The sequence below is a fragment of the Grampus griseus genome, assembly GCF_964374135.1.
Source record: "Grampus griseus genome assembly, chromosome: 11".
NCBI classification, from domain to species: domain Eukaryota; kingdom Metazoa; phylum Chordata; class Mammalia; order Artiodactyla; family Delphinidae; genus Grampus; species Grampus griseus.
In genome coordinates this window covers 77,306,785-77,323,590 of record NC_139005.1, presented here as the reverse complement: position 1 = coordinate 77,323,590, position 16,806 = coordinate 77,306,785, and the positions used below count along the sequence as shown (strand labels likewise).

At 38.1% G+C, this 16,806-nt stretch overlaps 1 protein-coding gene across 3 annotated transcripts in view; it reads left to right on the top strand.

Moving 5' to 3' along the window:
- The first annotated feature begins 236 nt into the window (after window positions 1–236).
- Window positions 237–16,806, top strand: part of NR2C1 (nuclear receptor subfamily 2 group C member 1) — a 41,509-nt gene continuing 24,939 nt past the window's right edge. For 2 of the 3 annotated variants that reach the window (XM_082665130.1, XM_082665128.1), the window contains exons 1-7: window positions 237–435; window positions 4,669–4,741; window positions 8,613–8,843; window positions 11,945–12,026; window positions 13,220–13,399; window positions 14,445–14,592; window positions 14,693–14,783. In XM_082665130.1, coding sequence (XP_082521256.1) covers window positions 4,688–4,741; window positions 8,613–8,843; window positions 11,945–12,026; window positions 13,220–13,399; window positions 14,445–14,592; window positions 14,693–14,783 — 786 coding nt within the window. In that variant the 5' untranslated portion in view covers window positions 237–435; window positions 4,669–4,687. Of the gene's footprint in view, window positions 436–3,783; window positions 3,884–4,668; window positions 4,742–8,612; window positions 8,844–11,944; window positions 12,027–13,219; window positions 13,400–14,444; window positions 14,593–14,692; window positions 14,784–16,806 lie in introns of those variants that run through there. The other variant, XM_082665129.1, reaches the window with a different exon arrangement.

The window sequence follows — 16,806 nt, the reverse complement described above, 5'->3', positions numbered from 1 at the left end:
AAACTTCGTTTAACGACCGCCTTTTGCAAACGGAACGCTAAGGCCACGCGGCTTCTCGAAGTCCCGCATAGGGACGCGCAGCCGCGGCAAAGCATTCTCCCTCCCATCCGATAGGGGACAGTCGACCTCCACAGGCTGGGTTCTCTCATCCCTCTACTCGGGGAACGTCACTACCTCCTCTCCCCGCCTCTCCACTGCACTCGTGCGCAGGCGCGGACGGGAGCGCGCACCGAGGATCTGAGGGAGGGGTCACGAACTCTGACCCCCCCCAAATACCCAAACCCAGAAAGCTCCCTGCCCCCATTTTTTTGGCCCTCCCCCCTTCAGCTTTCTCCAACCTGTCTCTTCCCGGAGCCCCCCCCGCCGCCCAGCAGCAGCTGCAGCGGGGCTGTCGTCTACGCCCGGCGAAGGACGTAGCTCGGCGGAGAAGCGCCGGTAAGAAGGGACGGGTGAGGAGAAAAGCGGCTGCAGCGGCGCCCGGAGCGGGTACCGTGGGGAGGTCCCTTCCTCCCAGGTGCCAACGGACGCGCCCCCAGCGTTCCCAACAGCCTGCGGCTTCGGCCGGTGGAACCCGCCCTCCGGCAGTGCCGCGGCGCGCTGCTCGGGGCGGGCTGGGAGCGCAGAGAGCGGCCGCAGCAGCGGGACCGAGTGCCCGGGGCTCCGAGAGAGGCCGAGGCCGGAGCCGGAGCTCGGCGCGGGGCCGGGAGCCCGGATAGGGGCTGGGGCGGCGGGCGCAAGAGGGAGTCCCCGAGCGGCTCGGCGCGCACTGCAGCCTCTCCCGCGGCGCCTCTGACCTTTCACCTACAGGAAAAGCTTCCGTCTCGGCGGCGCTGCCGCTTCCCCCGCCTGAGGAAGCCGCGCGCCGCCCCCGGGCCCGGGGCGCCGCTTGGGCTCGAGCGCCGGCGGGATGCTGAGAGGCCGGCCTGGCTGCGAGTGGTCGCGAGCCGAGGCCCGGATCCCTTTCACCGCGAGCCTCTGGCTAGTACTCGTGCTTACACAGGACGGACGGAATAATGCTCTCAACTTTCACGACCGACGGGGGCGGGAGTGGCCGCTGCCTTTGGACCTGTATCTTTTGAGAAATAAAATGGAACGGCCAAGGGTCCTCAGTGCAGTGGGCATGTCCAAGCTTCCAGTAGCTCTTTTGTTAAGAAACTGTACCTCCGACTCCAGCAGATGCCGTTTTACGAATGACAAATGTTGCCAAACCTGTCTCGTAACCTTCACTAAATACGTCAGCTGTTTAAAAAATAATAATAATAACTGGAAAGGAAAAGCAAAAGGACTTGAAATTAAGCCCTTTAGGGATTTTGTGCCTCCGGAACTTGTAAATAGGCCTTCGACTTTGGAGGGATTTTGAACAGTGACTGCTCTGCGGTTGGTTGATACACAATGATTGATTTTAGATTTTGCTTGTGTGTCAATTTGGTAGATCTAAAGGAGATATTTCTATTTATTCTTATTAAAAAGTGGATCGCATAAAATGTAATTTCATCATTCTTTGTAGGGACATCTCAGTCTTTTTTTAGGAAATCAAAGGCAGCAGACATTCCCAAAATATCTACTGTTTGTATGTCTGCTACACAAAATATAATTCCTACTCCTGGAGAATAGAAAAGACAAAAGAAACCGCATATTATAAAGGATTAACAGTATATATAATCATGTAACTTTTAAAAGTCATATAGGACCCTCTGCACCCTCTTAAAATCTTTTATGAAGGCCATGGACTCTCGCTAGAAAAATGCACCTTCCCATAAAATTTTGCATACAGTATTAGAAGTAAACAGAAGTTTGTTCTTGAGGCCTTGTTAACAGCCTTAGTATACACAATAAATGCTGTACTCATCTAGAAAGATTGGATTAAAAACAAAAAAAAATTAGAAGTGAGTTTTAAAGGTGGGAAACTTAAATGAGGGAAGAGGAGCTTGGCACTGTATATTGGGGAATAAACAACATTCCAGTTGTCCTAAACAGAGGCCCCTCTGGGACTGGTAGGAGATAAAATGAGAAGATGAGGAAGTCAGACTATAAAGGAATGCTGCTTTGTGTCTGCAGTGGCAGGCATGTTATAGGGGCTCAGTAAATACTGAAAAAATACCAGGAGAAGGGCTGAAACTTTATTCTTTGACCATTAAAGAGACATTGGTACTTCTGAAACAGGAGACTGAGGATGCGTTTCAGTTCTGTAAGCATCCTGAGATCTTGCTATTTGTCAAAGGTGCTGACACAAAGTTGATTCTTGCCTTCTAGGGGCTTTTCATATGCACAGTTTGTATATATTAAATAATCATCCAGGAAAGTCAGTTCTGGGAGTAGCTGAAATTTGTTGTCTGTTTCACCCCACCAAAATATAAATTTTACAAGGGGACGTTTGTTTTAATACTCCCTGCTCAATCCCTAACATTTAGAAAAATGCCTGGCTCATATTAAGCACTCAACAAGTATTTGTTGAATGGAAGAATATTGAATGAATTATTGGATCAATGAGTATGAACATTTTTAAGGCACTTTATAGACAATTTAAGGCACTTCATAGACATAGGCAAATTTCTTTCTAGAAATATAACAATTTATACTTACATCAACAATATGTAAAGAATGCTCATTTTTCCTCAGTTTTTTGAGTTAAATTTCGTCTTGGAAAACAAACATGTTGATCTAGTGATTCCATAGCATTCATGGTAGAGAAGCCATTAGCAAAGACATGGAAACACGAAGCAACATGGTAAATTCAAGGATACAAGTAGTGCATATGGCTAGAATGTAAGGTTTAACAAATGACACATCACGTCCATGGGCTTCCCTGGTGGCACAGTGGTTAAGAATCCACCTGCCAATGCAGGGGACACGGGTTCAAGCCCTGGTCCGGGAAGATCCCACATGCCATGGAGCAACTAAGCCCGTGCACCACAACTACTGAGCCTGCACTCTAGAGCCTGCGAGCCACAACTACTGAGCCCGCGCGCCTAGAGCCTGTGCTCCGCAACAAGAGAAGCCACTGCAGTGAGAAGCTCGTGCACCGCAAGGAAGCATAGCCCCTGCTCGACGCAACTAGAGAAAGCCCATGCACAGCAACGAAGACCCAACAGAGCCATAAATAAATAAACAAACAAATACATAAAAAGGACACCTCATGTCCTATAGTTAAAGGAAAGGCTTTGAAGAATATTAAGAGCTAAAATTTTATTAAATACATATGTTAGAGCAATCTGACAGCACAATATTAAAGTAGCATTTGGGTGAACATTAATGGACTTTGAGGTCAGGAAACTGGGAGAATGGCAGGAAAGGGACAACAATCAGTGTCAGATCATCAATGAGTAATGAAATTGGAACAGAAATGAATGAATGACAATAAAAGTCACTAAAAACTGTAGTGTAACTGGCTTAAATGAATCTCAGAGGAAGAGTTTTTCTTGTGGGAGAAAATAAGCGGCCTTGTTCAGAAGACTGCAACATTAGCAGTGTCCTTGAGATCTACATACAGCACAAGCCAGGAGTAGAGATGGAGTTATCCAGAAGAGATCTGTTCAGGACTCTTGTCTGATGGCTTGGACCCCCATGAACTGCATGGGAGGCAGCAAGACTTCTGGGAATTTCATGCCAGCAGAAATGCTGCCATCTTGGACTGAAGGGGACAGAGATGGGATGAAATGAATGAAGGCTATTGGATTTCTGGGACTCTACTGGATGGGCAATAGAGCTATTCAGTTTTGAACATGTGTTATCCTTCAAGAAAAGGGAAGAATGACCCCCCAAAGATGGGTCAGAGTTTGGGAGGGCTGCCACTGCCATCATGGACCCAGACCTGGGAAGTAACTGTCTCCTTGGTTGGTTCCAGAGAGGTTGAGGGCACTACTTTTCAATCTAGTGAGAGAGAGTTGAGTAATTAATCTAAATATTGTGTATTGCTTTTAGAACAAGTAATTGAAGGATTTAAGGTTTTAAAAGTAATTGAAAGAAATAATTCAGACAGTTCGGCAATTAATATTAATTATAATTACAGAATATTAGTGAATTTATCATAGTATATAATATGATAAAGTCAGAAATAATTTTTGTATTCTTGACTACCTGATACAGAGAAAAAGCAAAAGCCGAAGTCAACCCATTAATCTTACTGGCTCTCAAATCCATTTGAAGACAGTTTTACATTAAAATTCAAATTAATAGAACAAGGAAGAACAATCACAAAATTCTAGAGAAATCTAGCCCTCTGAATGAATGCAGTTATTTTGTCGGCGTTTACAATATACTGCTTTAAAAGTGTGTTAAATGACTACAAGGATGTGTTTTTTTTTTTTACAGGCTGGGTTGCCCTTATTCAGTTAATAAACTACTCCTAATCTATATCAGGTCTGCAGCTTAGGCTTCAGTATCTTTGAAAAGTGAAATTGTTTGGTATTGAATAGTTTGGGTTTTCTTAATAGACGTTTTCAGAATTTATAAAAGCACAGTGAATAGTTTTATGAACACTGTATAAACTTTAGCAGTCTTCAGTAATTGTCAGCATGTGGCCATTCTTGTTTTGTTTATTCCTTCTCACCCCCACCCACACAGCTGGAATATTTTGAAGCAAATCCTAACATAATTCCATTTTTAAATTCTTCAGTAAATACGTTTTATGGGTATAATTGTAAAAAAGCATCTTTTTACTTTTGGCAGGACACTTGGCAATTAAATCATGGCAACCATAGAAGAAATTGCACATCAAATTATTGAACAACAGATGGGAGAGGTATGTCTAGTTTACCGTTCATTCACTGCTTCACCAAACTTATTTATACCAAGTGTAGTATATGCTAGGGTTTGGTGGTACAGAGATAAAAGATACCCTTGAATTTAAGTGCACTTTGATCAAGTAAATCAGAAAGAGAAAAACAAATACTGTATGCTAACATATATATATGGAATCTAAAAAAAAAAAAAATGGTTCTGAAGAACCTAGGGACAGGACAGGAACAAAGACGCAGACGTAGAGAATGGACTTGACATGGAGAGGGGGAAGGGTAAGCTGGGACGAAGTGAGAGGAGAGTGGCATGGACATATATACACTACCAAATGTAAAATAGATAGCTGGTGGGAAGCAGCCACATAGCACAGGGAGATCAGCTCTGTGCTTTGTGACCACCTAGAGGGGTGGGATAGGGAGGGTGGGAGGGAGACGCAAGAGGGAGGGGATATGGGGATATGTATACGTATACCTGATTCACTTTGTTATACAGAAACTAACACAGCAAGGTAAAGCAATTATACTCCAATAAAGATGTTAAAAAAAAAACTAAAAATAAAAAGTTCGCTTTGATCTAGTGAGAGACAGTTGAATAATTGGACAATCATAATAGGATATGTTAAGTGCTGTGATAATTCTATAGGGTGTTATGGGAGCACAGAAGAAAAACAACTAATGAAGAGTTGTGGTAGAGTGAGGATCTAGCCAGGGAATGTTTCTGACAGGTGTGGAATCTGAGGTTTAATAGACCAGTAGAAGGACATCCATGTCAATAGATAGGTCTTCATTTTTTTTAAAAGTTATGTCCTAGTAAGAGGTACCATAATCTAAAGGTTTTCAAAGTATCATCTAGGAACTCTTTCAGAGAGTCAGTAAGGTCAAAACCATTCTCATAATAATACTAAAATGTTACAGTATTTGCCTTTTCACTATCATTCTCTCACAAGTATATGGTGCAATTTTCCAGAGGCTGCATGTCATGTGATATTGTATGATGAAATACGTCAACATTTAAAAGGTGTACATAACTCACTGAACCAGTGTTTCCCAAATGACCAATGCACGATGTTACACAATCACTCATGAGTAAAGGATTCACATTGCCGGATAGATTTTAATATATAGTTTCTGATTCCACATTGCAACTAACCTCTAAAAAAGCTATCACTTGTCAAGTTTTGGTGTCATATTAAAGAACAGTTTACACAGTTTGAAGAAACAGTTGAGATATTCTTCCCTCTTTTACCTAGTAAATGTAAGGCTTGATTTTCTTTATATATTTTAACCAAAACAACATATTGCAGTAGATTGAATGCCCAGGTAGGTATGAGAATCCAGCTTCTATTAAGCCAGATATTAAAGCAGTTTGCAAAAATGTAAATCATTGCCACTCTTCCCATTGATTTTTCTTTTGTTTGGAAAATTATTTATTTTTCATTAAATATGTTACTTATGTTAACATTTAATGGGTTGTTTTCTTTATTTTATTTTTTAAATAAATTTATTTTATTATTTATTTTTGGCTGCATTGGGTCGGTCTTCGTTGTTGCATGCGGACTTTCTCTAGTTGCAGGAAGCGGGGCTACTCTTCATTGTGGTGTGCGTGCTTCTCATTGCAGTGGCTTCTCTTGTTGCGGAGCATGGGCTCTAGGTTTGCGGGCTCCAGTAGTTGTGCCTCACGGGCTCTAGAGCACAGGCTCAGTAGTTGTGGCACACGAGCTTAGTTGCTCTGCGGCATGTGGGATCTTCCCAGACCAGGGCTCGAACCCGTGTCCCCTGCATTGGCAGCCGGATTCTTAACCGCTGTGCCACCAGGGAAGTCCCTGGGTTATTTTTAAATGAATTAATAAATATTAAAAATATTTTTCTATTTGAATTTCTAATACGGTAAATGTCAATAGATACAACCTACATAAACAGAAGTTCTTTGGGCTCTCAGTGACTTTTTTTTTTTTTTTTTTTTTTTGGTGTGTAAAGGGGTCCTGAGACCTGAGAACTATTTCCATAATCTATTTTTTTTCCCCATAATCTATTTACTGGTCCTTATTGAAGGCCATTTGGATTGCTTCAGTTTCCAATTATAATTATTATGCTGCAGTAAACATACTTTTACCCATCTAAGCAAAGGGTTTCAACCCAATAACAGTTGGACCCTGCATGTACCTGATGCTCGTCTCTAAGAAATAACTGTGAGCCATTAGCTTTTTATTCAGTTTACAATGGATATTTCTGATAGAAATATTCTAAAATAAAATTTACAACAACATAAACTTTACATGATAAAATTATAGATGAACTGATTCAAAGTCACATTTTATAGTTATTGAAAATTGCAGAAATTGTGAGAGAGGAAGATGGAGACTAGACTTGGTAGAAATAACCTATGCAAAATAAAATTGACAACAGTTAAAACTGCAGCCAGAAAAACAGGATATGGTAGAAATAATGGTCGACAAAGGAAACTCAAATTGGCAGCAGCCATAATCAATACCGTCTGCTCTAGACAGTAACTAATTAGTGATTCAGAACTCTGCTGTAAATTTTGCATAGAAAATAGTCTTGATGAAAATAATTTCAGAGAAATAGAAAAAAGTTGGAAACAAATCAGCTTTGTCATTTTAAAATTGAATCAAGGAATTTAATTGGCTTAATGAGTTTATTCTGTAAAATATTTGCCTAGCAACAACAAAAACCGTCAATGCTAGGCTGTTCTTTTTGTTCATGAACTTGCTCTTCCCCAGACTACTCCATCTCAGTAGATGGCAATTCTGTCCTCCCAGTTGGTCAGGCCAAAATTTTATAGTCATCCTCGACTCTTCTTTCTTCATATTCCACTTCCAATCCATCAACATATCTTGTCAGCTCTCCCTTATAAAATATCCCAGATTTAATCATTTTTCACCACTAGCATGGCTGCTACCCTGATCTCAGCCTATATCTCTGCCCATATACGATACCCAAGTGCTGCCAGTATCTGTGCAATAGCATCCTATCTGGTCTCCCTTAATTCTGTTCTTGAACATTCATAGTCTGGTCTTCGCACTAAATCTAGAATGATCCTATTTGCAAAAGATCCTGCCACTTCTCTTCTCTGTAAACCCTTCAGTGGATCGCCATGTCATCCAGTAGGAAATCAGTCATTTTATGGCCTACAAAGTCCTATTCAGTCTGGCCCCTTTTGTCTCTCAGATCCCACCTCCTACCATAAATCTCTCTCTCCCATTCTATTTCACTCACACAGCTCTCGGTGTGCTCTTGCCTCAGATGTATGGAACACACTCTTCCTGCCCCACAGGCTGCTGCTTCTACCTGGGATGCACTTCCCCTAGCTAGTTCTAAGCCTTGGTCTGCTACTTCACTCAGGTCTGTGCAAAAATGTCATCTCCTTATCACTGTCATTCCATCAATGATTCTCACCTTATTCTGCTTTATTTTACTTTGTAGCACTTAATACCACCTGACAATATTATTTGCTTATTTGGTTTTTATCTGCCTTTCCTCACTAAAATAAAAGAAAAATTTTGTTTTGTTTATTGCTGTATCCAAGGACTCAGAACAGTGATTGGCAAATAGAATGTACCCAATATATGTTTGTGTAAATGGAAGGGGAAAAGGAGAGGAAGGGAAGGAATCAAAATAGTGAGATCCATGTGTTCTTACTATTGTAGCTTTATTTGCACATTTGTTTATTTCTGTAGGATAGGATGTCGAATTAGAATTGGTAGATTTAATGGTGTGTGTATGTGTATTATACTGAACGTATGTATATAATGGTATGCTTTTCTAGTCTAGCTTTGTCTCAAGGTATGAGAAAATTGTGCTTAGAGAAGAAAAAAGATTAAGTTGACTTGATTACTAATGACATGATTGTGTTAGATTGTTACAGAGCAGCAGACTGGCCAGAAAATCCAGATTGTGACAGCACTTGATCATAATACCCAAGGCAAACAGTTCATTCTGACAAATCACAGTGGCTCTACTCCAAGCAAAGTCATTCTGGCCAGGCAAGATTCTACTCCAGGAAAAGTTTTCCTCACAACCCCAGATGCAACAGGTGTCAACCAGTTTATTTTTACAACTCCTGATTTGTCTGCACAACACCTCCAGGTAAATAACTAGTTTCTTTTTATCTTACCCTTGAAAAACATAAAAAGCATATCATAAGTGTAAGTCCTGACATTAAGACTTTATGTCCTGCATGTTCAATAGGAAAAAATCTTGCATAAAATTATGTGCTGCCCTCGCCTATGAGCCACTATTCTTTTCCTCAAACATCCTCACACCCATATATTTTGGTGGGTTTTTAGTGGCTCACAGTAAGAGCCAATCTGGCTAGTTTGGGCAGGAAAGGATTTAACAAAGAATGTAGAGAGCTCAAAGAACTGTTAGAAAGGCTGAAGAAACACTTGTAGGTCAGGTTTCCAAGAATAACTACTGGAACATGCTTTAGAACTTCTTCTAAGTGACCTTCTGCATCTGCACAGTTAGGAAACTTCCAAATCAGGAGCATCTATAGAATTCTATAGCTGCAGTTTCCAGGACGAAGATGCCTGTGCCTTGAACAAGCAGCTGCCAGATCAAGAAGCTGATATTCTAGCTGCCAGCTTTGTCACTCTTGCTTCCTCTTTTGTCAATCAACTACATCTTCATTGATGTAGCAAGCAGTCTGTCATGGTTATGCAGCTGTTTTTACCACTGGTTGCTATGTTTGAATACAAATACAATGAACCCTTAAGTTTGCCTCCAGAGACTTTGAGGAGAATGAATGCCAACTTAAAATTGGGTTCTGTATTTTGTGATGAAAACACTGATCAAAGAAAATCCCTTTTAGGATTGAAAAACTCCAAATTCGTAAGATACAAAATTATGCCTATATATCCTGATCGGTTCTATTATTCTTCCAATTACATAATTTATATTATTTTTAGAAACAGCTACGGTAGAAAATGGATAGGATATATAAAGTTATCTTATCAGAAAGACGGAAGTCACTAAAAAAATGTATAACATTATCCATACCTTAATTTCTTTATTTTCTTAATTAACAGACTTGATTTTTTTTTAAGAACAGTTTTGTGTTTACAGAAATATTGAGCATTTAGTATAGAGAGTTCCCATATAATCTCCGAACACACAGTTTCTCATATTATTAATATTCTACATTAGTGTGATACAATTGTTATAATTAATGAACTAGTAGTATTTATACATCAACTGCAGTCCATAGCTTTCCCTAATTTTTACTTAATATCCTTTTTTGTTCCAGGATACCATACTACATTTGTCATGTTTTCTTAGACTCTTCTTAGCTGTGACAGTTTCTCAGACTTTCCTTGTATTTGATGATTTTGACCGTTTTGAAGTATAATGGTCAGGTATATTATAGGTTGCCCCATTGTGGGACTTTGATATTCTTTTTTTTTTTTTCATGGTTAGACTGGGGTTGTGGGTTTTGGGGAGGAGGATCACAGAGGTTAAGTGCCATTCTCATCATATCATATCAAGGGTACTTACTATCATCATGTTTTATGACTGGTGACATCACCTGGCTTAAAAGGTGATAGAAGATTTCTTCACTCTAAAGTTACTCTTTTTCAAAAGACTTTCTCTATTTAAAAATTAAGATGATATTGGTACTTTGCCTATGTTATGGATCATCTCTGAGAGCAATGAAAGAGAAACCAGGTATAGGATAGAATCTCCTGGACCAAAAAGATTTGATTTCTGGTCTGGTGACCAAGATGGGATGTGGGCAAGCCCATTAACCTCTCAGTGTCTCTTCCACCCTTAGGAATAATAGCAGATAAAATATTAGCACCATTTGCAATAGATATGCTATTAAAGAAAAGAGTGATACTTGTCATAGATGCTTTCAAAGGACATCTAATACCAGAAATTGTTCATTTATTTGTTTAAGTTTTCATTGAAGACTGATTTTTATGGTGATATAAGAAGAAATGATGCCACTATAACATAGTAAGGGACTGCTATTTTATTTTATTTTTAAATTTTTTTTGGCTGTGCCACTTGGCTTGCAGGACCTTAGTTCCCCTACCCAGGGATTGAACCCGCACGCTTGGCAGTGAAAGTGCGGAGTCGTAACCATTAGACTGCCAGGGAATTCCCTGGGACAGGTATTTTAATGACTGTTTAAAGTTTTTAAAATCAGAATTATTCCTGAAGGCATTCACACCCCTAAGAGAAGAAAAAGAGTCAAAGTAGAGGTTTATTTTGTGGGCTGTTTTAAAACAGGGGAAGATGTTTACTAAATGATGCATTTTTTGGCTTGAATTTAATTTGTTCACATTTCAAAAGATTGAAAAAAATGACAGAAAGATTGAAGGATAAACCTGAAAGAAGAAACTAGTATTTCTTTGCCAGTATTACATTAGCTGTACCTAGTGATGAGCTCTTAATATAATTTGAAGAGGTTTGGTGATTTGCCCAAGGCCATCCCACCTAGTCCCCACTAACTTGCTGTCACTAACAGACTCCAGAGTCCATGCTCTCAACCTCTACACCTAACTCAAACCTTAGTCCCCACTAACTTGCTGTCACTAACAGACTCCAGAGTCCATGCTCTCAACCTCTACACCTAACTCAAACCTTAGACAGCTCGAAAAGTTTATACCTTTGTATATCAGTCATGTTCCATAGTTATAAGTAAATGCTTTAACATATTTTTTTCTTTATAACTCCTTTTCTATTTAAAAAATTCAGATTTATGTTTTTATGCTGTTATAGCTTATTTTAGTCATGTCATTCCATATGGAAATGTTCTGAGTTATTCAAAGACAAATGTCATGATAGGACTGATAACTGCTGCAGTACTTTAATGTGTTCCATATGAATAATAAATACGTAATGGGTGAGATACAGTAAAAAATGCTCATGTATTTGTGTGTTTAAGACTGTTTACTTTAATGAAATTGTTATGGAACAAATTATTATTGAACAAATTAAAAAGGTATTATTTCTGTCTGTGCTTTTTATAACATGGGAGTCTTAATCTATATGTAAAGAAAATTAAGAATACTTTAATCGATGCATGCCTAATAGAGTTCAAAGTTTTAGAATAACTTTTGAAAAAGAAAGCAAAAAGTAAGATTGACTGAATGTTCTTTTAATTTTTTACATGAGAATATTACTAAGTAACAACAAATTATTGTGTTTTTGTTTGTTTGTTTGTCTGGGGGGGTTTTCTTTAGCTCTTAACAGATAATTCTTCCTCCGAACAAGGACCAAATAAGGTTTTTGATCTTTGCGTAGTATGTGGAGACAAAGCATCAGGTAACATTAAAAATAACCTCCTATATGTGTTCTCTTGTTAAAATAACTATCTCATTACCATGTTTCTTCTACTGAAAGTAAAAAGAAAAAGAAGCAGGTTGTTTTTATGATTCATATTTGTAGCCTATGAAATTTAACTGATTTTTCCCCAGAGCTTTTTATTCTCCTAAAGGTTTTTTATTTCAGTGCAGTTTAATGTGATCTTGCAATGACATAAAATGCATATTTCAAAGAGTTATGAAAGACAGTTTCACTTTTTGAAAGTAAACCGAACATGTGGAAATTTTTCTGAATGTGAAACCAGTTTTGTCAAAGGAATTGCTTAAAAATTAGTTGTGATCCTTAATAACATGTATAATTAGGTTGTTAATCTACCTGTTGAGTCCTGTTCTCATTCCAGGAATACAGAGTAACAGATTATTGAGGTGGAAAGGCTCTGGTTAACCTCTGTGTAATGCTCTGCATAGCTGAGCAGGCACTTCTCCAAGCCTATTTCTAGTACTCAGGGTTATGCCATTTTAGTTCCTTCATGCCAGAAATACACACCCATATTTATTCATATAGATTCACAAGTGCCAGTGGGATAAGTTTAAGGGCCCGGCTTGTTTTTTTTAATCTTTTTTATCTTTTCCATAGCTTCATTAAAAAAAACCTCCACTAGAGCTTTTCCAGGAGTATATTCAGTTTGTTAATAGTTGTGCCAAAGAGATGGTTTGTGAAACGATAGGCTTATCAAAGTATAACAGATTTCTCCAGAAATTTAAAAGTGGAACTCACAATGAGGAAAGATTATTAGATTTCAAATACTAACTGACATTATATTCTTTTTTTGGAGCAAAGTTTTTAGAATAAAATAACTTTTTACAGTATATAACAGAACTGTAATTTGTAAGTGATCTCAGAAGTGAAAATAGTTTTTATATCATGGGGTTATGGGTGATTTTGTTTCTTCTCCTTCCCAAATTTTCCATGCCATTGTTAAGATTACTTTACAAAATTTAAAAACTCATACTGTAATATATTTTATCAGAGAATAAGTTTGCGCCATTCTCTGGTAATTCCTAAAAAAAATTTTTATGTCATATACTCAGAAATCTCAGTTTCATCTCATGTTTAAAGGGAAGAAATGGGCTTATTTCATTTCAGTGCTGAAATATGTGACTTTTGTGTTTTCTTAAACATTTTGTCTTTAGGGCGTCATTATGGAGCAGTAACTTGTGAAGGCTGCAAAGGATTTTTTAAAAGAAGTATCCGAAAAAATTTAGTTTATTCATGTCGAGGATCAAAGGACTGTATTATTAATAAACACCATCGAAATCGTTGTCAATACTGCAGGTTACAAAGATGTATTGCGTTTGGAATGAAACAAGACTGTATGTATTAGCTTTAAAGGAGAGAATACTTTTTAAGAATTCAGGCACACTCTTAGAAGTGTGTTAAAATTAACATGTTAAAATATGTCAAATATATATGGTTTTTAATTTAAAGTTTTCCAACTAGAAATATAGAAATATGTGAATATGTATGTATTTTTTATACATTCAACAAATCTTTATTGAGTGACTATATGCTAGGCATGTATTTTTAGTTTGAACATGGTAATAGATACATGTTTAGTTTTTGATTAAACTATCAATACTAAAGTGATTAATAAGGTAATGAAAATAGCTAGTATTGAGTTCTCATTATGCTTTACTCTGTGTATAGCGTATGAATTAACTTATTTGTTCTCACAGCAAAATTCTCAGTAGATGCTGCTGTTATCCATTTTACATTTGAGTGAACAGAGGAAATTTAGTAACTTGCCCAAGGTCACACAACTAATAAGTGGCAGAACTTGGACTTTAATCTTGGCAGTTTATTTTTTCTCAGAAAATGTATATTTAACAGCTACAGTATACCACCTCCTAAGTATCATGAAATAAAATTGCTATAAAATAAATTAAATATATTACCTCTGTTTTATAAATGAAGACTAAGCAATTGAATTGCTTCTCAAAAGTCTCCCTGCCCTTAACTGAAAAAAGATTTAACTTCGGTCTATTTGTGGTTCTCTATTAGTATTGTTTTCAGTTGGTTAAATATTACTTCATTTTTTAATACTCTTATATAGGTAATTAAAGGACTCCTAACTTCAGGTTTCCTTTTTGACAGTGAGCTTTTAAAAAATAGGAGTTCTACATTTCTGCCACGGCTGGGGCAGGGAGAGGAAAGAGAACAAGAGATGCACATTGGCCAGTTTTACTCTTTTGAAGCAACTTTGTTGAACTTGCAAATAATTGCTAAAGATTGATGGTTATCTTTGGAGTTCAGTTACAGTAACCATGTCTCCCATTAGCAGCATTGCTGACCTAAAGCTTACATTTGTAATTGCCTGTAAATTCTGCATTGTGATATAAGTTTGACACATTTTTGTAGCTGTTCAGTGTGAAAGAAAACCCATTGAAGTATCAAGAGAAAAATCTTCCAACTGTGCCGCTTCAACAGAAAAAATCTACATTCGAAAAGACCTTCGAAGCCCATTAGCTGCAACTCCAACTTTTGTAACAGATAGTGAAACTGCAAGGTATAGTAAAAACAACCAAAAACCACATATATTAAGGAGCTGGTAATTTGTTTTTCTTCCCAGTGAAACTAAGGCTAAAATTTGTACTTATTTGTTACAGGTCAGCAGGACTGTTAGATTCAGGAATGTTTGTGAATATTCATCAGTCTGGCCTAAAAACTGAGTCAACTATGCTGATGACACCAGATAAGGTGTGTTTAGTACAATTAATTTAAAGCTTAAATTTTTTTAAGCTTTTAAATTTTTTTCCTTTTCTCCTCCATCAATTTGGCCAATAGATTTGGTCTTAAATATTCCCTGTTACAAATTGCTTTTTTTTTTTTTTAACAAATTATCATCAACGATTTGGTAGTGTCAAATGACAAAACTAAAAGATTTTAGTGATGAGTTTAATGTCCCTTATTTAAGGGAAAACAATCCATGGATTAGCAGATTACAGTGCTCACAAGCAGTGGAACACTCTTCCAGAGGAAATTTAGTCAAGAGTGAGTTTTATAGAGCATTTGAAGCAGCAGTGAGGAAACGGCTTAATTGGCACAGAGGTTGGGGATTCTCTTGTGAATCTATCGAGTCCTGTTGTCTAGAGTAAGGTGAGCTCACTAAAGCTGGAGCAGGAGGATTGTGACTGGTGTATGATAGGTTTCCTTGAAAGGTGTTTCCTTTAAGTGCAAACTGACTTAGGTTTAGGTTTGTGAAGTGGACCAGGTCACTAGAGCAGCCTCCGTTTTGCGAGTCCTGGTAATACAAATTAACTTTATCAGTAGAAATGTTCATTATTCTACTAGAACAATTATAGCTTCAATGTGAAAATGGCAAACATTTAAATGTCTTCCAGGTTTCTTTTTTTTAATATATAAATTTATTTATTTTATTTTATTTATTTTATTTTTGGTTGCATTGGGTCTTCACTGCACGCGGGCTTTTCTCTGGTTGTGGTGAGCAGGGGCTACTCTTTGTTGCGGCGCGCAGGCTCCTCATTGTGGTGGCCTCTCTTGTTGCAGAGCATGGGCTCTAGGCGCATGGGCTTTAGTAGTTGTGGCACACGGGCTCAGTAGTTGTGGCTCACGGGCTCTAGAGCGCAGGCTTAGTATTTGTGGCACACGAGCTTAGTTGCTCCGTGGCATGTGGGATCTTCGTGGGCCAGGGATCGAACCCGTGTCCTGTGCATTGGCAGGCAGATTCTTAACCACTGTGCCACCAGGGAAGCCCTCTTCCAGGTTTCTTTCATCTTGAAATAAAAGTCCTCAGAAATAGAAATGTGTAAGTATAAAATTCTTTATATTCCTTTTGTGTTCTCCTACAGATTTTAGTGTTAAAATACTTAAAATATTTCAGGTGAAGAGAAATTCCTAGCACACCTCTCAAAACATTGACTTGAGTCAAAAATAGGAGTAGGGTTGCATGAGCTCTCATATTATGTATCCAGGTCATCTGGGTTCTCTTAGAGAGTTGGAGCAGCTCTTTATTGAGCAAGGCGTCTGAAAGAAAAAAGGTTTGCTTATTTAGATCCAGCATGTAGAGTTTCTCTAGTGTTAAACATTTTTCCTGAAGACAGATTTCAGAGAGACTATGAATAGTGTTTCTCTCAGGCTATAATGTGATCTGGTTTCATATGCCCCATAAGATTATTCAGTCTATATATGGCCAGATTTATGCTGTTATTTGTTGCTTGATACTTTAAGGCACTCTTAATACTTGTGCTCTGGAGTCAAATTTCATCTGCCATTTACTAGCTGCATAACCTTGGGCAAGTTATTTGACCTCTTAGTGCCTCAGTTTCTTTCCTCATCTGTAAAATAAGGGATAATAAGAGTGTCTACCTTACAGGCTGAGCTTTAGCATGTTGTTATTAATTGAGGAGATTTGGTATCTTACCATAAATATACATCGTGAGGAATTACATACAAGATTTCACTTATCCTTATCTACATGGTTTGTGCTTAGAATGGTGGTTACAATTTCATTGACATTACCTCCATTAGGAAAGGAAGAGAACTAAGTTTTGTTGAAAAATTACTATTTGCCCAGACACTGTAGTTTTCTATATGTTTTTATATTAAATTGTATTAACAGTCTTGTGCGGTTAGTTTCTGACGAATGGTCCCAAAACTGTCAAGTTACAATATGAGATCTTTCCACATTAAACATCTAGTTAGATACATAGGTTATGAAATGGAAGAGATTATATAAGTGTTTAAGTTTTAGTTGAAAATA